The sequence below is a fragment of the Vicia villosa genome, linkage group LG6 (assembly GCF_029867415.1).
Source record: "Vicia villosa cultivar HV-30 ecotype Madison, WI linkage group LG6, Vvil1.0, whole genome shotgun sequence".
NCBI lineage: Eukaryota > Viridiplantae > Streptophyta > Magnoliopsida > Fabales > Fabaceae > Vicia > Vicia villosa.
In genome coordinates this window covers 13,778,355-13,800,768 of record NC_081185.1, presented here as the reverse complement: position 1 = coordinate 13,800,768, position 22,414 = coordinate 13,778,355, and the positions used below count along the sequence as shown (strand labels likewise).

At 31.8% G+C, this 22,414-nt stretch overlaps 2 protein-coding genes across 2 annotated transcripts; one reads left to right on the top strand and one right to left on the bottom strand.

Annotated features, from left to right (window-relative positions):
* Positions 1-1,598: 1,598 nt before the first annotated feature.
* On the top strand, positions 1,599-2,641 carry LOC131613228 (protein FAR1-RELATED SEQUENCE 5-like). Its single transcript, XM_058884916.1, has 3 exons — positions 1,599-2,025; positions 2,318-2,415; positions 2,486-2,641. Exons 1-3 carry the CDS (start codon positions 1,599-1,601, stop codon positions 2,639-2,641), a joined length of 681 nt encoding a protein of 226 aa, XP_058740899.1.
* Positions 2,642-12,877: 10,236 nt separating this feature from the next.
* LOC131611250 (uncharacterized) lies at positions 12,878-13,491 on the bottom strand. The gene is made up of 2 exons (XM_058883331.1): positions 13,385-13,491; positions 12,878-13,244 (listed from the first exon to the last, which is right to left on the bottom strand). The coding sequence occupies exons 1-2, from the start codon at positions 13,440-13,442 to the stop codon at positions 12,955-12,957; spliced, it is 348 nt and encodes a 115-aa protein (XP_058739314.1). The 5' UTR covers positions 13,443-13,491; the 3' UTR covers positions 12,878-12,954.
* Positions 13,492-22,414: the final 8,923 nt, after the last annotated feature.

Here is a 22,414-nt window from a genome sequence, read left to right as displayed (position 1 = left end):
ATTGGATTCTTCTTGCTGGAAACGTGACTAATTTTGGTGAGAGGAAACGTGAACTCCCTTTTTCTTGTGGTCCCACCCAATTTTTGGCTTAAAATAGCTTGGGTCCTCAATATTAGTTTGAACCAAAAAAATATTGGGCTTTCAACTTAATTCAATCAAAATGGGCCTCCTTGTTTTATTGCACCTACAAAATAAAATAAAAACAAATAATAATAGGAAAAATTGATTTTACTTTTAATAAGAAATTCAATCTAAAAAATTTAAATTGAATAACAAATTAAAACTTAAATCGAGAGGTTAGTAACAAATGAACAATGATACTATTAATAATAAAATCAAGCATAAACGGAAACAACTATATATATATATATATATATATATATATATATATATATATATATATATATATATATATATATATATATATATATATATATATATATATATTCAAATAAAATGCAAATGGGCACATAAAACGCGGGTAAAAAATTGGGGCATGACACACATGCGGAAATTATACCCTGTACCCCTACATTTTTAAAAAAATTCCAATTTTGTCATTTTCAACTTTTAACTTTTAATTTTAATTTTTTTATTTTTACTGTTTGTACGAATACCTGAGCGTCTGGAACCTGTTACGCTGCTTCAACCGGATATCCAAAGATGCAGAATTCCGGTTAGTAAATATCCAAAACCGGACAACCCAAGTTTGGGTGTTCCGGTTCCTATTTTTTACAACCGGATATCCCACTCATGGGTGTTCCGGCTTATAATTGTCTAAACCGGATATCCCCTTCATGAGTGTTTCAGTTCTGTTTTTTTTTTTAATTTTTTTTTTAATTTTTTTAATTATATATTAAACTAAATTAATTTTATATATTAAGGTGTGGATCCTCCTTTGATGAAATGCGATGTAAATCAAACATATGTGGATACAACTGATTTTTTGTAACTGGTCAAAAATCTGCTACAAGAGAAGAGACGATAAGATGGATTAGAGAGGTTGGAATCAGGAATAAAGTTACAGTAATAATAACTCGTTCAGATACCAATACAGGCAAGAGAGGAAGAAGTGACAAATTAATATTTGGTTGTGATAAAGGTGGAAAATATAAAAAAAAAAAGATAGTGAAACTCAAAGTGCTAGTAAGAGATGCGGTTGTCCTTTCAAAATTAGGTCAACATCGTCGAAAGATGGTTCTGGATGGAAGATCGATGTAAAATGCGGATTACACAACCATGGCTTACCTGATATATTTAAAGGTCATGCTTTCGTTAGTCGACTAAATGTAGATGATCAGGAACATATTGTGGATTTGACAAAACGACATGTCCCACCAAGACACATATTATTGTCATTGCAAGAGCGTGACCCGGAGAATGTCACTCGGATCACGCAAATATACAAACATAAGAGTAAGATACAAAAAGACATAAGGGGTCCCAGGACAGAAATGCAGCAATTGCTCAAGTTGGTTGAAGAATCAGGTTATGTTTACTGGAGCAGGAAAAAGGATGAGTCAGAAGTTGTGAGAGATATTTTCTAGGCTCATCCAGAATCAGTGAAGTTGTTGAATATGTTTCCTATAGTATTGATTATGGACTGCACATACAAGACAAACAAGTACAGGCAACCATTGTTTGAAATAGTTGGTATGGCATCAATTAAATTAACATTTGCTGTTGCATTTGCCTATATGGAATCTGAGCAGACAAAGAATTTTTGTTGGGTATTCGATAAAATGAAACAGTTGTTTATCAAGCAGTATTCTTGTCCTCAAGTAATCTTGACTGATAGAGATTTTGCTTTAATGAAAGCCATTGAAACAGTATTTCCAAAAACAACTAATTTGCTTTGTCAATTTCACATCAACAAAAACGTGAAATCAAAGTGTAAGGAACATGTTGTGGATGATATGCGAGAAACAGTGGAGAAAATGTGGTTTGAACTTACAAGGGCTAGTGATGAGATGGAGTACCATCAAAGGTTGAAACAACTTGAGGATGCATGTGTTGACTCCAAAGGTTTTATTGATTATATGAATGACACATGGTTGACACCGCACAGACACTGATTTGTCGAAGCATGGATCAATCAAGTGTTACATTTGGGCAATGGTTCGTCAGAATTTGGAAAAAGAAATTATAGGTCCTAAAAGCACGTTGTATGAGGATTTATTTGGTAAATGCCTTCCAACAGTGAGATCATCGTTGGTGATCGAAACTTTAGGACAATAGCCACCAAATAAATGGATGATGTTACATGAGTTGGGCTATGTAATAGCTAATCGGTATAACGTTGTTCTCGTCTCTTTAGGTCACCCTAGTTTAAGTTACTTTCCTATGACGAGTGCACAGTCACCTAATGCATCCATTTACTGCATCGGATTTGTCAATGGAAATCATTGGGTTCAGGTAATTAATAACACAATTTTGGTACATTCAATCCCTATTTGAATTTTTCTGATATTTATTTTATGCGCAGGTAAACATGAATGAAGGATTCTCGTTGCCACCTGTCACAACTGATTGGAAGAAATATCGCATAAAAGATGCAACTTCTTGGATGGTAGGATTTGTCGGGAGGTTACAAAATTGGCAACGGCATACGCCTATACTGCCAAAATATGTCAGATTATGAGATGTACTATTTAGTTTGATTTTATGATATTGGATTTTAATATGTTGACAAATGGATTATAAACAGTAAATCTCATAATAATACCTAAGTCTCAAACTATAAGTTTCATAATAATACATAAGTCTCAAACTAAAAAATAAATATAAACATAAAATATGGCATCAATTAGACTCATTGTCATAAGTAATTGGACCTTCCCTAGGTAATGGTATGTCCTGTGCAAGTCTGAGTGCCCGAAATATCTCCACAAACTGTTCATCTTTAAGACGTGCCCGATGATGCTGTAAGTAATGATGAAGCTCATGAGATATAAATGATAACCTCGGGTCTAACAGTCCTGCGTCATAGACAAGCACTGGTACCTCCATCGGTTGATCACGTCGTGGTACTCTCAAACGAGGATGTGACACCATATAATACCACGCCAAATAATCATCGTCTGACTCATATGGTATGGTGGCAAACACGGCTGGGGTAGCATCGTGGGCTCGGATCACCCGCAACACACTCTGCATATATGTAGCCCACTCAACATCCACATTAAGTGTGTCTACATTAGGAGGAGCAATCGGTATGTACTGTCTGTATCCAAACTGACGCATACATCTGTCAGGTAAATATATAACTACAGTACCATACCACTTCAAACCACCCAGGTATAAACAAATATCATCAAAAGCACGGTGTTGCCTATGATCCTCAAAAGGGCGCCAGATGATATCGTGAGGGGTCAATTGATCTAACACAGCTCGGATGTCATCCACTTTTTGCGTGTCCTTCCTATATTCCCATTTCATTGCCCTAGCCATTGGACTATCAACGCCACATAACCTATAAGTACCTCTCTTTCCAATAGTTGGAAAATACTCATGAATCCAACACTATAACAAAACATTACTATTATAAATTAAACTAAATTATAATAAAAAATGGATCATTCGTAATTTAAATAATTAAGTATAACTAAATCATAAATAAAATTTTGTACCTGAAGAAGAGAGGCATAACCGCCAAGCTGCTTGCATGAATAGAATGAAGCATCCCCTAAATATCTGTATAGTGTAACGAGTGCAGCTGCCCCCCCAGCAATATCTTCCACAAGTATCCAAATATCTCAACAGTGGTAGATATTTTACCTCGACAAGAGTAAAAGTCTTGTCGTCAAGAATAGTACAACCTAACACCAACATCATGTATGCTCAGGTAGCACCTATAAAGTTATATGCAGTTCTTTGTTGCTAAAAAACTTGCTTCAACCAATCCAATTTATAATAAGGACCCCTTACAGAAGAAGCCTCCCTAGTTGCATCACTCAGTGAAACACCAAACAACTTAACATCTAGATGGATAGCATCATAATCGGTGACAACAAAATCGGGGTCAACCAGCTCGCCCCTAATCGGTACATGAAGAAGACATGAAACATCATCTAGCGTGATGGTCATCTCGCCGAACGACATATGAAATGACGATGTTTCAGGATGCCATCTCTCAACAAAAGCAGATAAAAGATTCGTATCTACCCTGGCCAAACTAGTATACTGCAGAGATGACAGACCAGATTCAACTAACCAATCATTCACCTCCCTTGGGAGCATTGGCGGAACCCATCCTATTAATTTGCTGCCATGTGCAACAACCTATAAGGTTGACTTTGGTCGTCTCTCTTGAAAATAATTTGTAATATATGTGTTAATATATAAGTACATATAATTTAAAATTATTCAACATAAATTTTTAAATTATTGAACCTAAAAGAAAAAATTTACGTACCTCGCCCAACCATATATGATAGGCAACATGGTTCTGATATCTAGTCAATATAGAAGTATCAGTCGGTCCTCCAGGAAATGTCGAGTGCTGCGGACCAACCTCAGGTGCAGCTCTTTGATGTCCCTCGCCATCAGACTCTCGACGTTGTCTTCCTCCTTGACGCATTCCGTTGATCGAACCTCCTCTTCTACGAACCACTAAAAAATATAAATTAAATATAATTAAAAATTAAATAAAATGTAGCTAAAAATTAAATAAAATTAAAAAAATAAATAAAAAATATATAAAAAAATAAAACGAAAAACAAAAAGTAAAAACCGGAAATCCCTAGGGGTGTTTGTCCGGCTAGCAAAATAAAGAACCGGAGACCCCAATGCTGGGTTGCCCTATTGAGGATTCCATGAACCGGAACACTCACTATTGTCTTATCCGGTTGGTTGATAACGTTAAATGGAAGAACCGGAAATGAGAGCCTTGGGTTATCCGATTTTGAAAGAAAAAAATTCTTCTTCTTTCACCTAAAACGTAAATGTCTGAATGAGTGAAAAGTGAAAAATTTTGAAATTTTTACTTTTTATACAGGGGAAAATTTGTCCGAATTTTTTTTGTAGGAGTATAGGGATAAATGTAAGGGTACGAGGTATAATTTTCTACACATGCGTAATTTAATTTTGAACATCATCTCTCTTGCACTCTTTAGAATTTTAAATTAAATCTGTCTCATAATTAGTCCCTTAGAATTTAATTTTGATGACAATAAGTTTTAGGTTTAAATGCAATTTTGACTCCTAAATTTCTCAATTGTTTGATTTTAGTCCTCCAAGTTTCAATAGCTTGATTTTGGTCCCTTATATTTTCTAATAGCTTGATTTTGACCCCCTAAATTTCAATTGTTTGATTTTGACCTCATGAGTTTGTTCCATTTTGCATTGATAGTCCCTTAATTAAAATTTCAAGATATTTATTCAAAGCTTACCTATTAAAACGGGAAGAAAAATAGAACCGTAGAGAAGAAAATTAGAAAAAAAAAGAAGTAAAAAAAAAAGAAAAGTTAAAAAAAAAATGTTTAGTCTACATGTCACTAAGGGACTATCAAATGCAAAAGAGGACAAATTTGAGGAGGTCAAATCAAACAATTGACAAATTTCGGAGGCCAAAATCAAGTAATTGAAATTTGGAGAGGCAAAATCAAGCAATTAAAAAACTTCGGGGACGAAAATCAAACAATTAAAATATGGGGGGCCAAAATCAAGCAATTGAAAAATTTGAGGGGTCAAAACTCCATTTAAGCCTAAGTTTTAATTAAAGGAGAAAACTTACCTATAATTTAGTATGATTTATACTTTTTTCTAATAAAATATGACAAGTGTACTTAAATATTATTTAAGATGTGAAAATAAGAAAAGGTAATATATGTGTAAAAGAAATATTTACAATTATCATATTTTTATCAGAAAATAGTATAAAATTGTATATAAGTTTTATCTTTAATTAAATCTGATAAAATTTTAGTTATATAATTTTTTACTGACACTAATCATTTTTAATTATTTCATTTTTTATATTATATTTCAATAAATATTATGCCTTTTTCATTTTGCCATACTTATGATTTTTTTTAATTTAATTTTAATAAAAAAAAAAACAACTATTGTAGAAGTGGATATAACCGAGGAGTTCTATTAGAAATATAGGGAAATGAGTTGAGATATAGATATGACACACAAAATGATATACTATAATTTAAATATAAATTTGTGTTTCATTATAGAAAAACCACTTTTAAATAGATATTTTAAAAAATCAATGTTTTGTGCGATCAATTTAAAGAAGAAAATCATGATAAAAAAAATATTAATGCTCTTACATAAATGGTTATGTTAAATTTTTTTTAATAGAGAATGATACTAATAAAAGGAGCAAAAAGGATACTCCACCCAAATATAAATGGAAAACTCCGACTACTCAAAACACTTGAGTGGAAGGATATTTCACATATAAAACAAAATTAAGTTTTTAAGAGGCTATTTTGAATAATAATATATGTTAGAGACCAAAATATTGTGACCGCCTATTTGGTCATGAAAAATTATTTTTCTGTACAATTTAATTTATATTTAAAAATTAGAGATCAAAATTTTATTCACTAATATTTTTTATTTATTTTTTATTTTTAATCCTCTTTATTATGTTACTATTTTCTTTTCATTTTAAAAAAAAAAATTAATTCTCTTTTAATTTTTAATTTTTACTAAAAGTTTCATCTTATTTATTGTTTTAACAAATAATATATTTACATAAAAATATATGTATATATGTTTAAATATAAAATATAACAATAGATGTTAAGTGGTGTAATGACAACGTCTTATTAAACTACTTCCTATTACCCCTGCCTCTTCTAGGTCGTTTCGGGGAGGGATAAGCTCTAACATCTTTTTTCAGGGAGAGCATTATGTTGAATCCGATATTATCAAATGCAACTTCATACACTTGGAAAACCTTGATTCTAACTCATATGAGAAGTTATGGAAGGCCATAGCTACTCTCGGAGTGGTGGCGGTGGACTAGAAGAGGGACTATATAAAGAGGATAAAGGAGATGGAAATAGACGATAAGTGAAGAAAGGTCGGAGAGATGGAGAAAAATATTATGTATCAACGATTATAGGTTCTTTGAATATAAAAGGAGAGGAAGCAAGGTCAACAGAAGAAGAATTGGCAAAATTTTTAATAAGAGTAAGGTGGATATGTTTTTCGTACAGGAAATAAAGCTTTCTTCGATGTCAGATTCTATCGCAAGAAGCTTATGGGGATGGAAGAAGTGGATTATTCCTTTTCTGTCTCGGATGGTTTATCTGGAGGTTTGATTATTCTGTGGAAAGTTAGTTGTGTCAAGGTTATGTGCAACTTTTATGGAGTTGGTTTTCTGGGTGTTAAGGTTAGATGGAAGAATTTCTTCTATTATAGTTTTAAAGTTTATTCTTCCTGTTCCTTTGCTATGAAACACATTTTATGGGAGAACTTTCTTGATTTAAAATCTAAATTTAATGATGGTAAGTAGGTGATTGGCGGAGATTTCAACGCTGCGAAAAATAGTAGGGAAAGAATAGTGAGGTCTTTGTTGAGTTGCGATTCGGAGTTGTTCACTTTATTTACTCGAGAGATGTATCAAATTATTGCCCAATTTGGTTGGTAGTTTATAGAGAAGAATGGGATCAGAAACCTTTCAAGTTTTCACAATGAGTGGTTTTCCAACAAGGATTTCATTTCTTTCACCGATAAGGAGTGGAAAGAAATGGTTGTTGTCGGTAGAGGATATTTCGTTCTTAAGGAGAAACTTTGATTACTTAGAGATAGGCTTAAATGGTGCAACACTACAGTTTTCGGAAAGATTGATTTGGAGGTGGAGGAAGTGGTTAGGGAGATGAATGAAGCAGACGATAACGATCTTTTGGGAGTAGATGTTCTAGATTTTAAAAGGAAGGCCAATAGTAGGTTTTGGTTGAATCTCAAGATTAAGGAAAATATGTTAATTCAAAAATCTAGGCTTAAGTGGCTCAATGATGGAGATACTAATAGCTAAATTTTCCACTGGATTATGAAAGAGAAGAGGAGGCATAATAATATCAGATCTATTAACACAAGCAAATTCTTAGTGTATTCGGTGCTTGAGGTTAAGCATGTTGTTGAGAACCATTTCGCGTCTAAATTTTATGAAAAATGATTTGCATAGGCTGGTTTTGGAAGGTGTTAAGTTTAAGGTTCTGAACTAGGCCGATAGCTTATATCTTAAGGCTCCTTTCTCAGTGTGGGAGACTAAGGAGGCGGTGTGGAGTTGTGAAGGATTAAAAAAATAGGGTCTCGATAGTTTTCTCTTCTCTTTGTAAGAGTTGCTGGCTTTTTATTAAAGATGATTTTGTTTCTTGTTTGAAGGATTTCCATGTCGGGGTTGTTTTGTCGAAATCTATCATTTCTTCTTTTTTGTACTTGATTCCGAAGTCTTCTTATCCGTTGGGTTTGGATAATTAGAGGCATATATGCCTTATTGGTTGTATTTACAAAGTTCATTCCAAATTATTGGCGGGAAGGTTAAAAAAGGTGTTAAAATCTATTATATCCCGTTGTCAGAGCGCTTTCGTTTCAGGGAGAAAATTGCTTTATGGAGTTTTGGTAGCTAATGAATTGGTGGATTATGCGTCTAAGGAAGGGAAAGTGTGTTTACTTTTTAAGGTAGATTTTGAAAAGGCTTACGACAAAGTTGGGGTTTTCTTAGATTCATGATGAAGAAGATGGGCTTTGGGGTGGTTTGGATAAATTGATGGAGCGTTGATATTTTCTAGAAAAATGTTGGTCTTTGTCAATGGTAGCCCCACTAAGAAATTTACTGTTAAAAGAGGTTTGAGACAAGGTGATCCAATTTCACCTTTCCTCTTTGATATAGTAACGAAACGTTTGAAGGGTTTGGTTTATAAGGCCATGGAGGGAGATTAGTAAAATTCAAATTATTTTTCTTTGGGATGGATCGAAGGATAGAATAAGGATTCATTAGGTGAGTTGGAAGGATGGTTGTCTTCCAATTGATAAAGGTGGTCTCGATTTTAGAAGGATATAATATTTTAACTTGGCTCTTCTTAATAAATGGAGGTGGAAAATATTAGAAGAATCTAATGCTTTGTGGTACAACGTTTTAAAGGCGCAATACAGTGAAATTAATTTGTGGGTTATGAATGGAGGGGCTATCAAGATAGTCTACTTTCTAAATCCTCTTGGTGGTCGGATATCAATTCCATGGAGAGAAATCTTTTGGAGGAGATTTTTGCTGGAAATTGTAAATTTCGTGTTGAAAACGAACTTTGAATCTCGTTTTGGCACTTAGTTTGGTTGGTTGTCGATTGCCTCAAAGACACATTTCCATTGTTGTTTTCTCTTTCAGTTTTGCAGGATGTGTCGATTTCCAACATGGGAGGGTGGTTCGACGGTGAGTCGATTTCCGGTCCTGATTCACTCGGAGGTTGCTGCTTCGGTCCAGGTTTTGCGCAGCAGGCTGCTGTCGACGTTTCCTGTAGCGGGAGAGCAGGATAAAGTTATTGGGATGCCGAATTCTAATGCTAGTTTTTCAGTCAGAAAGTGCTACGAGATTATCAGCAGGTTTCACTCTCCCCTCGGACCGATTAATCAGTTTGATTTGGAATTGGTTTCAATTTGGAAGATAAAGGTTCCTCTCAAAATTAAAGCTTTTGAATGGAAATGCTTTATCAATAGATTACCGACGAGAGATTTATTAGCATTCAAAGGTGTTTTTTTCTCCTCCTAGCAACCTCTCTTGCGTTTTCTGTAGTGTTTTCGGAGAGTCTCCGATTTACTCCCTATTGTTGTATCATATTTCAGGTTTGGTTTGGAAGGAAAATGTTGATTGAAATAGTTAATTTGTTGATTATAAGACTGATAGTTTCAAAGAGATTTTTTGTAGGTGACGTTCTTTTTGCAAACTTAATAAAGTGAAAAGAAGTAGGGAAGAATGTGTTTGGTTGACTACTTATTGGAGCTTGTGGATCCTTAGGAATGATACTATTTTTAGAAACAACGAGTGGAATGTTCGAGATGTGGTTTGGGGTTCCAAAGACGTGGTTTGGAGATGGTCTTTTATAGGAAAAATTACACATCCTAATTATAATTTATATGAATTTAGTAAATATCTTTTGTTTTATTTATCATAGGTTTTAATTGAAGTCTAATTTTTTTTGTCGAACTCTATCTAAGTCTTTTGTAATCAGGATTGAGAACTTTTTGTTCTCTTATCTATATATCTTACTTACATGAAGAAAAAAAACTAACACAATTTACTTCACCATTATTCATAATAATAAAGAACATAATATCAAATAATGTTTTTCATTTATTATTAAGATTATAATTTTTATTGTTTCAAATTTTTTTTTTTAAAATGTAGAATAAACCATTCACCTATAAGAATATAATATAATAAATTTTAACATTTTTAATCAATCATGGGTATTTATTTATTTTCAATCATAAAGGTGAGAAATCTTTCAAAATATTCTTGAAATTATATTATTTATTTATTTTCAATCATAAAGGTGAGAAATCTTTCAAAATATTCTTGAAATTATATTATTAATTTCATTAACTGTTCAAGAAATTAAATTTTAATTTTAATTTTTTTAGTTAAACTTATATAATTATACTAAGATCAAATTGACAATATAAAATTTAATCACATTCAAATTGCTTAGTTCTAATGGAACTCTGCCAAAATTTATTGAAATGATGGAAATTTATGAAATATTTTATCTAATTTAAATTTAATTATTTTGAAATGGCACCAAAACCCAAAGAATTTGAAATTTCTCTCATACTTTCATAGAATGTATTTGTAACTATAAATTCTTCAAATTTTACAAATTAGTTCTCATATTTTCTAAAATTACAAAATTGACTCCAAAATTATAAAATGGTCCTTAATAATTTTTAAAAATTACAATTTGGTTCTTCAATTTTTAAAAAATTGCAAATTGATCCCTACTTTTCAATTTTTTTATTTGGTCCAAATAATTAAATTTTATAAAAAAATGACCCCAAAAATCTAACATTGAATATTCCATCCAAACAAAATAATTTTAAATGAATAAATTTTAATTGAATCATTTGAATAACATTGAATTTAATTTTTTTTTTTAAAATAGAGTTGTTCAAAATTAAATTATTAGTTTTTACCAGAAATGTGTTTTAAATATAATGATAAAAAAAGTTTTTTTTGGAATATTCTTCAATAATATTTCAATATGAAATTTATAGTCCTTCATTACGGATATCACAAATAATTTATTTGTAGTTCGTCAATTAGGATATAACAAATAATTATTGTAAATAAAATTAAAAAACGTTTGGCCAATTCTTCTGAGAACCAGATAACCTTTCAGGATGCTTCATAAAAATAAATGAGAAAATTTATAATAAAATATTTTTCTATAAAATTTATATATGCAAAATATGAATAATTAATATTAGAGTGAAGACCCATTTTGGTCCCTCACAAAAACTACATAACTCAAATTAGTCCTTCACAAAAAATAGGACCCGATTTAATCCCTTACAAAATATAACCGGGTCATATTAGTCCTTCTGGGGATATTTTTTTCAAACCGGTTTTTTCTTCTACTTTTAAACCGTGACTGGACCGCCAAGTGGTATTTTATTTTTCATTTTTTTTTTAAACAATTCAGATTTTAAAATACAAAAAAAGATAAGATTTGTTCTGAAAAGGAATTGAACTTAAGACATTTAGGTCACATCCTATGCCTTTACCACTATGCCAACATACACTTGTGACAAATAATTCGCATGATTTATAGTAATATTAAACAATTCTAAATTTAAAATATAAAATATAAAATTTTTACCCATGAAGTCTCAAACTCAAGTCCTTTCAAATTTAATGATAGTCACTTCACTGTACTGTAAATATGAAAAGTGATTTAAGAGCGGGTGAATCAGTTAGATTAATCGGTATTAGTGAATTTTTCTCGATTATGAATGTTAGCAATATTGTTCTAATTTTTTCGAAATTGTTATAATAGTTTCAAAAAAATCAAAACATTGTTAACATTCATTATTGAGAAAAAATCACTAATATCAATTAATCTAATTCATGCAACCCCTCTTAGATTACTTTTCATATTTAGAATAAAGTGACTACCATTTAATTTGAAGGGACTTGAGTTTGAGACCTCGTAAGTATCAAAATTTATATTTTTTGTTTTAAATTCAGAATTGTTTAATATTACTATAAATCATGTCAATTATTTGTCATCAATTTATGTTGATATAGTGCTAAAGGCATAGGATGTGACCTAAATGTCTTGTTCTATTTCTTCTCAAAACAAATCTTATCTTTTTTTATATTTTAAAATCTGAATTGTTTAAAAATAATTCAAAATTAAAAATAAAAATCTATTTAGTATTTAAAAAATAAAAATGAAAAATAAAATACGACTTGGCGGTCCAGTCACGGTTTAAAAGTAGAAGAAAAAACCGGTTTGAAAAATATATCCCCAGAAGGACTAATATGACCCGGTTATATTTTGTAAGGGATTAAATCGGGTCCTATTTTTTATGGAGGACTAATTTGAGTTCTATAGTTTTTGTGAGGGACCAAAATGGGTCTTCACTCTTAATATTAAAAATATATGAAAAAATTATTTTTAGATGTGGAGAAAAGTAATTTAAACTCATATATTATAGTGGGAGTTATAGAAGACAAATGAAATAACATGATAATACACTTTAAAGGAATTAATCAATATTTAATAGTGGAAGTTTATCAGGAGACACAATATTAAACATCCATAATGCATATTCATAACTAATTATTACCATAATAAATTAAAACTGAATTAATATAAAAATTTAAAAAGAAACAGAAAATATCAAATATGGCTATTACAATATAACGCCTAATAGTGGTTTCAAAACTAATTATTGTTATTTTTGTTTAACAATAAAATATAGTTCTAACATCTAAGAACATGCAACTTGGGAAGAAATTGGTGTAAATGCAAATTGAGAATTAGAAGTATAGGTGAAGGAGACAGATTTAAATCCATAAAGTGGTGCTCCTTGAATGAGAAGACCATCTTGGCTAAATATTGCAGGATCAACAGGTGTGCTTGATTTAAATCCATTGACATTGAACTTCACTTGTGACTGAGTACAAATACAATTGTTGGTCACGGTAACATTCCACACTGAACCTGATGTTTTGGTCTGTTTAACCTCAATGGCACTCAAAGCACAGGGTTGTCCATAAGCTGCAATATCAACGATAAGTTAAACATCAAAATAATGAAAATAATAAATCAAATAATTAAATATTATTATAAAATGAAAATAAAAGAAATTGGTTGATAAAATATTCATGCTATAAAATATGAAAGGTATGATATGATACCTTGGAAAGCTAGGGCAAGGAAGAGAGTGAGGAAAAGAATATTGAAAATAGAAGCCATTTGAGATTTTTAGGAGTGTAAAACTTAAAGGTGTAAAATAGTGTTTGTGTGAGATAAAAAAAGAGTGGTAGTTGTTACACTATTTATAGCATCAAGTGGAACTGAAAATTAAACAATTACTAATTTTGTGTTGAATTTTTTTAATTTTTATTTCTTTTTTTATCAAATCTAGAATCAGTGAATTCTTTTGAAAAATTTATTGAATATTTTTCTATTTGAGTCACTATTTGATTCAATTCAATATTGTATTTAATAAAATAGATTTCTATTATAAGAATGTTTAATTTTTAAAAAAAGATTTAATGGAAAAATATTATATTACTATAATAATGATGTTAAATTTTTATAATATTTTTTAAAGGAAGAATAATATGTTAAGGTTTTTTTATTCATTTCAATATTGCATTTAATAAAAAATATCAGTTTCCCATTAATTGTAGAAATGTTTAATTTCTAAAATTAAAAAGTTTGCATTCAAGAAGGCTGTTTTCAATGGTTAAGGCACATTGTATTTCAAACAATTTTTTATTACTCCTTTCCGTCCAATATTATTTATAGTATTTTACTAGATTTAGAAAAAAATAATAAATATAAATTGATATCTTTATTTATTTACCCATACAATTTAGCTTATAGTATTTTTTTAATGGAAAACAAGGAAATGCACCGACAGTTTAAAGTATTTTTACATTGTCAATCAATGAGACACATGCATCAGAATAAATCTCATTTTTAATTTTAAAAAAATGAAATTACATGATAAATTAAAACATTTTGATTGATTTTGAATGATTGTATGTGTAAAACTGTTTTACACTGCACTATCTTTAAACTCTTTTTTAATTGATGGTTAAAACGTTAATGTATATTTCTATTAAAATATTAAACGTTAATGTGTATTAAATGTTTATGTATTTATAGATTTTAATTATAATTTTTACGAGAGTTTTTGTAAGGAATTTATTTCTAGTTTTGTTTAAATTGCTCTCAAATTTCTCGTTTCTGGTTTTGCAAATTCTTTTATAATCGGGCAAAAGTATTCGTAATACTTTGAGTAATATAATCCTAACTTATAAAAAAAAATATTATCAGAAATTTTTAGTCAAAATTATATTTTATAATATTTTCTAGCTTGAGTTGTTATTGGTTGGAATTTTTTTATCTGGTTTTTTGGGTCTTTTGTAATCGGACAAGGGTATCTTTACTACTCTTTTTTTTATAAAGCTTATTTACAAAAAAAAACATAATAATAACAAATAGAAAAATATTAAAATTTTTTATTAAGAAAAAACTTTCTATTTAAAATTTTAACTATATTACAATAAATTAGAGTTTCCAAAATAAATATCCCTTCTAAAAAATTAATAGTATTATTTAAAATAAATAATAGTATTATTTCAGTAGTGAATATTTTCATTAAATACCTTCTAGGGTAAAATGAAGACATCATGTATCAGATTAACCGTAAATAATGATCATTAAATTAACTTTTTTAGTTAAATTTTTAATTATATTACAATTAATTAGAATTTCCAAAATAGACTATAACGTATATCACTTTAAAAAATAATAATAATACTCTTTAGTGAATATTTCCATTAATTACTTTATGGGATAGAATGAAGATATCATGATAGGATATGCTTGCACCAACCAAGATTTTTTTGACAAGTCTTTCACCATTACACACATATTTAAAAAATAAAATAGTTAAACATATATTCTTTACCTTTAATATTATATGTTTCTTTTCGGGCCTTTGGCCCTCCTTTCTCACAAAATATATATATATATATATATATATATATATATATATATATATATATATATATATATATATATATATATATATATATATGAAAAAAATATGCTAAATCTACTTCTTTTTTAGATTTAAATCTTATTAAGTGAATTTTGACATAATCCTTCTCGCTAGAAATTTTCTTAAATATCATGATTACCGTTTATTATAATAATAAAATATAATCTCAGCCATTATATTAAACGAAATTAACAATATTAATTTATTGTTAATTTAACTTTGACACATCAATTAAGGAGGAATATATGAAATTTAGAGATGGCAAACGGGTATATCCTTCCGTTAAGAATCTTTTTGCAAAAGTCCGTAAAAAAGGGCGGAATGGACATAGTTAAAGATATGAGCCTAAAACTTATACCCGTCGGCCATCCCGCAAAAAAAAAAGTGAGGGCAGGGCGATAAAACCTGTGGGTAGGGATGAGAATAGGTCAAACCGACCTACAGAAGTCTATAGTCTATTTAAGGTCAGTCCAGACCAGAACTATTTAATAAAAAGGTCAGGTTTAGAATTTTTTAAAAATCTATTCAATTTAATAGGTTAGGCTTAGGCAATTAAAAAAGTATATGAAGTCTTATAAGTCAGCCTATATTTTCATATATATTAAAAATAGTCTAAATAAGTTGGCTTATATATACAAATATATTAGAAAAAGGTTAAATAGGTTGCCCATATATGCATATATATTAAAAAAAAGTTAAATATACAATACTCCTGCAATATACAAGAGATCGGTTTACCCACTATAAGAAAAATTCATATCCCCTTGAAATGTGAAAATTCTATGTCTTTTATCTCTAAGTGCACAAGTTATCCCTGTAAAAAAAATTGAATTTATCCCCAAATTCAATGTTCATAAATTGTACGCTTAGAGGGAAATCAAAAAATAAAATATTACAGGGAAAAATCCAAAAAAAAAAAAATTATAAGGGAAAAATCAAACTTCGCTACAATGTTAGGCATATCGTATATTTAACCCTAGAAAAAAATGTTAAATAGGTCGGCCTATATATACATATATAGGCCGACCTATAAAGCTTCTTAAGTAATATGAATTAATTAAAAACATTATTAAGAAACACTTTTAAATAGACTTTCAGGCCATGTCAGGCTGAAAAAAAGAGCCTATAGTAGGCCATAGGCCAGACTCAGGCCTGATAAATTTATCGTAGGTCACGCTCAGACCTTCATAAACCTAGACTAGCCTATTTCCACCCCCTACATGGGTAATACTCGTGAGGTTTTCTGGATGTTTGTCTTTCAAAGTAACAATTATGTACCTATGACCCATATTGTACTTCGTCATGTCATTCACAAATTTTCTTTCATGATCTTTTAGAAGACTCAATAAATTGTGGCCTTCCAAATCATTATCTACTTTATGAGACACTTGGAATAGATCTCAGCCTAAAGGGACATTTAGACTTCATACTATAAATGCCATTAGAGAAATTATTGGTTTCAGATGCATTTCTTCTTTTGGAATTTTTTCCTCTTTCACAATCCATTATTAATATATCCTTTCTCCCTTGTATTCTATTAGCAGAATCATAATGAGTTGTAAAAACAATGATACCTTGTTCTTTACTAGTAGATTGTGTCCATGCGAAAAATTCTGATCGGGAGTTAATAATCTGTTAATTGCAGCGTATAATTATTAAAAATTATCAATCAATTTCATAAATGACGAAAAACAATTAAAACTGCATTATTTCAATTTGAAACATAATGTATTTGTGGAGAAGAACTCCGTATAATCCCTACATGAGTTCGTAGAAGATGTTGTCGCTTGTGGACCGCACAGATACAAAATTTCATCACATACTAGAAAGTTCAACTTCCCATAAATTTTGGAAATTTCGGGTACTCTCCAAATATTTAACAATCGCTCTGGAAATATTGAAATTTTCGATAAATCGCAATCGAAAATTTCTTAAACTTATATAATTTTCGCTATAAGCGCACTGTCTGGTACCAAAAATTTGTTTTGCTTACCGGAAATTTCGATATTTACTCTACACCAATAATAAAAAAATTGACAAGTATTTTTTTGTAAATATAAATAATATTAGAAGCATTTTCGAAATAAATAAAATTGAAAGATGCTAGATATAATTGAGGGGGTAGTAGGTTAATTTTTCATCTTATACTAAGATGGAATTGACAATATTAAATTTAAGGGTTAAATATGTCAGGGGTCCCTATAAATATGCGACCCTGCAATTTTAGTCCCTATAAAATTTTTCTTCGAAGAATGGTCCTCACAAATTTTTCCGTCCCAAACATTGATCCCTCCCGTTAGTTTTCACTAACGGAGGCTGACGTGGCACGCCACGTGGAAGATAGCTTGGTAAAAGTCTAAAAACGTTTGAAATTGCGGGGGTTTAAACCTCCTCTATACTAACCCAAAAAATACAAAAATCTTGATTCTGAACTTTTGTTAAACACCTTGCAAATGTTCAATCTTCTTCAATTAAATGTTGCAACACACTTTGACAATAATGTTAGAACAAGATTTGTTCTTATCAATTATCTTAGTTTTGATGATAACAATAATATGAATTTTGCTTAAGATAATATGGTACTCTAATCCAATGCAATTTCCCTTTCAGGAAATATATAAAGAGTACGCATAATTCAGCGCTCAGAAGATGTGTCTCAAATGGTTCAGCATGCAACATCAGAACATGGTCTGGCAAGACATCAGAAGATGGTCGAAGCAGAATCAGAACATGGGTCTATGAAAGCATCAGAAGAACATGAGATCAGAAGCACTGAAGATCAGAAGATGGTATCACGCTCAGAAGCACTTCAAGGTCAGAAGATCAGAAGATGCTGTGCACCAAGCTGTTTGACTCTGATGATATTCAAACGTCGTATTCACAAACATCAGATCAGAAGGAAGTACACGTGGCAGACTACGCTGACTGACAAAAGGAACGTTAAAGCTACTAAAGGCAACGTCAGTAGACACAGCGTGAACAAGGCTCGAGGTAGTTGACAAAAGCGTATAACATTAAATGCGAAGCTGTACGGAACACGCAAAGCATTAAATGCATTCAACGGTCATCTTCTCAACGCCTATAAATATGAAGTTCTGATGAGAAGCAAGGTTAACGATTCTGCACCAAAACAACTCATATCAAACTTGCTGAAACGCTGTTCAACTCTAAACTCAGAATCTTCATCTTCATCAAAGCTCACTACATTGCTGTTGTAATATCTTAGTGAGATTAAGCTTAAACTGTAAGAGAAATATCACAGTTGTGATTATCGCTTTTAAGAAGCATTTGTAAACTCTTGAATAGATTACATTAAGTTGTAAGGAACTAGAGTGATCGGTTGATCAGTATACTCTAGGAAGTCTTGGCAGTTGGCTGAGCAGTTTGTAACTAGAGTGATCAGGTTGATCAGAATACTCTAGAGGAAGTCTTAGCAGTTGGCTGAGCAGAAAGTCTTAGGAGTGAACTAAGCCTAGAGTGATCGTGTTGATCAGTAGACTCTAGAAAAGTCTTAGGAGTGAACTAAGCAGTTGTTCCTGGAGTGATCAGGTTGTGATCAGAAGACTCTGGAAGACTTAGTTGCGGACTAAGTGGAGAACCATTGTAATCCGTGCGATTAGTGGATTAAATCCTCAGTTGAGGTAAATCATCTCTGCGGGGGTGGACTGGAGTAGCTTCGTTAACAGCGAACCAGGATAAAAATAATTGTGCATTTTATTTTTATCGCTCAAGATTTAAAGTCACACTTATTCAATCCCCCCCTTTCTAAGTGTTTTTCTATCCTTCAATTGGCATCAGAGCGCCGGTTCTAAGGTGCAAGCACTTAACCGTGTTTAGAAAAGATTCAGGAAGAGAAAAACGCTTCATTTAAAAGATGGTTGATGAAAGTGAAAAGATTACATCTACATCTGGCTCTGCTGAGCAATACAACGGTAACAATGGTTATACTAGACCGCCGGTATTTGATGGTGAAAACTTTGAATACTGGAAAGATAAACTGGAAAGTTACTTTCTGGGTCTAGATGGTGATTTATGGGATCTTCTGATGGATGGTTACAAACATCCAGTAAATGCCAGAGGCGTGAAGCTGTCAAGGCAAGAAATGAATGATGATCAAAAGAAGCTTTTCAGGAATCATCATAAATGCAGAACTGTTTTGCTGAATGCTATCTCTCATGCTGAGTATGAGAAGATATCTAACAGGGAAACGGCCTATGATATATATGAGTCCTTGAAAATGACTCATGAAGGAAACGCTCAAGTCAAGGAGACCAAAGCTCTAGCCTTAATCCAGAAGTATGAAGCCTTCAAGACGGAGGATGATGAAGACATTGAAAAGATGTTTTCAAGATTTCAAACTCTTACTGCTGGATTGAGAGTTCTTGACAAGGGATACACCAAGGCGGATCATGTAAAGAAGATCATCAGAAGCTTACCCAGAAGATGGGGTCCGATGGTGACTGCATTCAAGATTGCGAAGAATCTGAATGAAGTTTCTCTGGAAGAGCTTATCAGTGCCTTGAGAAGCCATGAGATTGAGCTGGACGCAAATGAGCCTCAAAAGAAAGGTAAGTCTATTGCATTAAAATCCAATATCAAGAAATGCACTAACGCTTTTCAGGCTAGAGAAGAAGATCCTGAAGAATCAGAATCTGAAGAAGAAGATGAACTGTCCATGATTTCCAGAAGGCTAAATCAACTCTGGAAGACCAAGCAAAGGAAGTTCAGAGGCTTCAGAAGTTCAAGGAAATTTGAACGTGGAGAATCTTCTGATGAAAGAAGATTTGACAAGAAGAAGGTCATGTGCTATGAATGCAATGAGCCTGGACACTACAAGAATGAATGTCCAAATCTTCAGAAGGAAAGTCCCAAGAAAATGTTTCATAAGAAGAAAGGTCTTATGGCAACCTGGGATGAGTCAGAAGATGATTCAGAAGATGAGCAGGCCAACTGTGCGCTGATGGCGACAGAAGATGACGGATCAGAATCTACATCAGAATCAGATTCTGAAGAGGTATTTTCTGAACTTACTAGAGATGAGTTAGTTTCCGGATTAACTGAACTTCTGGAATCCAAGTCTCAGATTTGTATTAAATACAAAAAGCTGAAAAAGCTATTTGAATTTGAAACAAAGAGGCTTGAATTGGAGAATTCTGAATTAAAAGAAAAACTTTTAAAACTATCCAATAATGTTGGATCTCCTTCTGATTCAGAAAAATCCACTCCCAGTCTAAACCATATTCTGAAGGAATATGATTTAAGTTTCAGGAAGTTCTTATCTAGAAGTATTGGCAGAAGTCAGCTAGCTTCTATGATATATGCTGTATCTGGAAACAAAAGAGTAGGCATTGGTTTTGAGGGTGAAACCCCATACAAACTTGAACCTGTTGATGAAATGAAAATTACATACAAGCCATTGTATGATCAGTTCAAGTATGGCCACTCACATGATATTAGGCACACTTCACATGCACAAAGTTTTCACATTACACACACTAAGAAGCATGTGACACAACCTAGGAAATATCATGAAACTCACATTAAGAATTATCATGCTGTTCCTCCTATTGCGTACAATGTTAAATCCAAGTTCAAACAGAACTTGAGAAAATCTAACAAGAAAGGACCCAAGAAGATTTGGGTACCAAAGAAAAAGATTATCTCTTTTGCAGATTCTCCTGATAACAAAGAAGACAACATTCAACATGACATGACACCTGAACTCAAGTTGCTCTCAACACTTGAAGGGAAGAAAGATTGTCTTCCAAGTTCTGGTTCTTAAATCTGTTGAAGAAACTACGTTTGTAGTATTTCAGAAAAGAAGCTTATTAGTCTTGGAACCATCTATGATGGTTGCCTCTAAGGCTTTGATTTTTTTTCTCCGAATGCTCTATATGCTACAGAATATACATCATTGAAACATTGATTGTGGACAAATCAATAGACATCTGTTTTGATGATAAACTTGTTTCTGATGAAACAAAGAGCTTAAGAACTTCTGCAGATACAGTTTTGTCTTATCAGAAGCTGCAGAACAATGAAGTAATCCTCCAGAAGCTGTGTACATCTGAAGTAATGGATCAGAAGATCATTCAGACCTATATCAGCACACTTCAGAAGGAGTATTTCCAAAAGAGAAACTTGATCAACTCAGAAGCAGTGATCAGAATTTGAAGGCGTAAAATCTCTCTGATATTTACAGCTGTCATCTATTATCTAATGACGAACACGTATCTGTACGGTTAGTACAAAGCGTGCAGTTGAAAAGACGCCGACCTAGGTAACTGTTTTTAAATTATTTCATTTACCACGTTCTCTCTCCTCACGTCACTCATCATTTAATAAAATTGATTTCCTTTGATTCTGGAACTGTTCAATTTTTTTTTAAATCCGTCCCTATATATGTTTTTCAAATCATATCATACATCTTTTTCGCTCCTTTGTCTCTCTCTCTCTCTTCTTGCATTCTCTCGTTTGAAAAGTTTTTAGCCGCTTTTCTAAAAACCCTAATCGAAAACCTAGTTCGCTTCTCTTGCTCGTTTTCGTTCATTCTGCATCAATGGCTGCTTCTTCATCTCATTTTGCTGGTTCATCTACTCTTCTTCATATGCACGATGAAACACACCAGGAACTCACCCCTGTTGTTGCATGCTCCATCCCCAAAGATAAATTGGAAGTTTTGTGTGAACTCATGGTCGACTTTGATAACCTTGAAGAAAATCAATTTCATCTTAAAGAAGACATCATCTTTCAAGGGTGGACCTCGTTGTTTGCTGAGTTCGTTGGCCCTGTTTATCCGGATCTTGTCAAAGAATTCTGGGTACATGCTGTGGTTGCACCAAAAGCTATACTCTCCTTCGTCCATGGAAAGTCTGTTGTTGTTACTGAAAACATCCTAAGAGTGATGTTTGATCTGAAAAATCCTGAAGGGGCTTTTGAGTCTGATCAAAGAGAAGATGTGGAAGATATTCTATCCACTCTCTATAAAAATGTCAAGAAGACTACACATGTTAAGAATTTGAGAGATATCTACAGAATCTGGACAAAGATCCTTCTCGGGTGTTTCTATCATAGGAAATCAACTCATGCCTCGGATTTCATCAGTAATGATCAAAGGTATATTCTTTATTGCATTGCCACTCAGAAGAAG

Bases quoted from the DNA above. Each gene is read 5' to 3' on its own strand.
- LOC131613228 (XM_058884916.1), top strand. From the start codon at position 1,599: ATGGACTGCACATACAAGACAAACAAGTACAGGCAACCATTGTTTGAA. The intron at 2,026-2,317 runs GTTTTATTGATT...TCGTCTCTTTAG, and splicing joins TGCATGTGTTGACTCCAAAG to GTCACCCTAGTTTAAGTTAC. The intron at 2,416-2,485 runs GTAATTAATAAC...TTTTATGCGCAG, and splicing joins ATGGAAATCATTGGGTTCAG to GTAAACATGAATGAAGGATT.
- LOC131611250 (XM_058883331.1), bottom strand. From the start codon at position 13,442: ATGGCTTCTATTTTCAATATTCTTTTCCTCACTCTCTTCCTTGCCCTA. The intron at 13,245-13,384 runs GTATCATATCAT...TTGATATTGCAG, and splicing joins CCTTGCCCTAGCTTTCCAAG to CTTATGGACAACCCTGTGCT.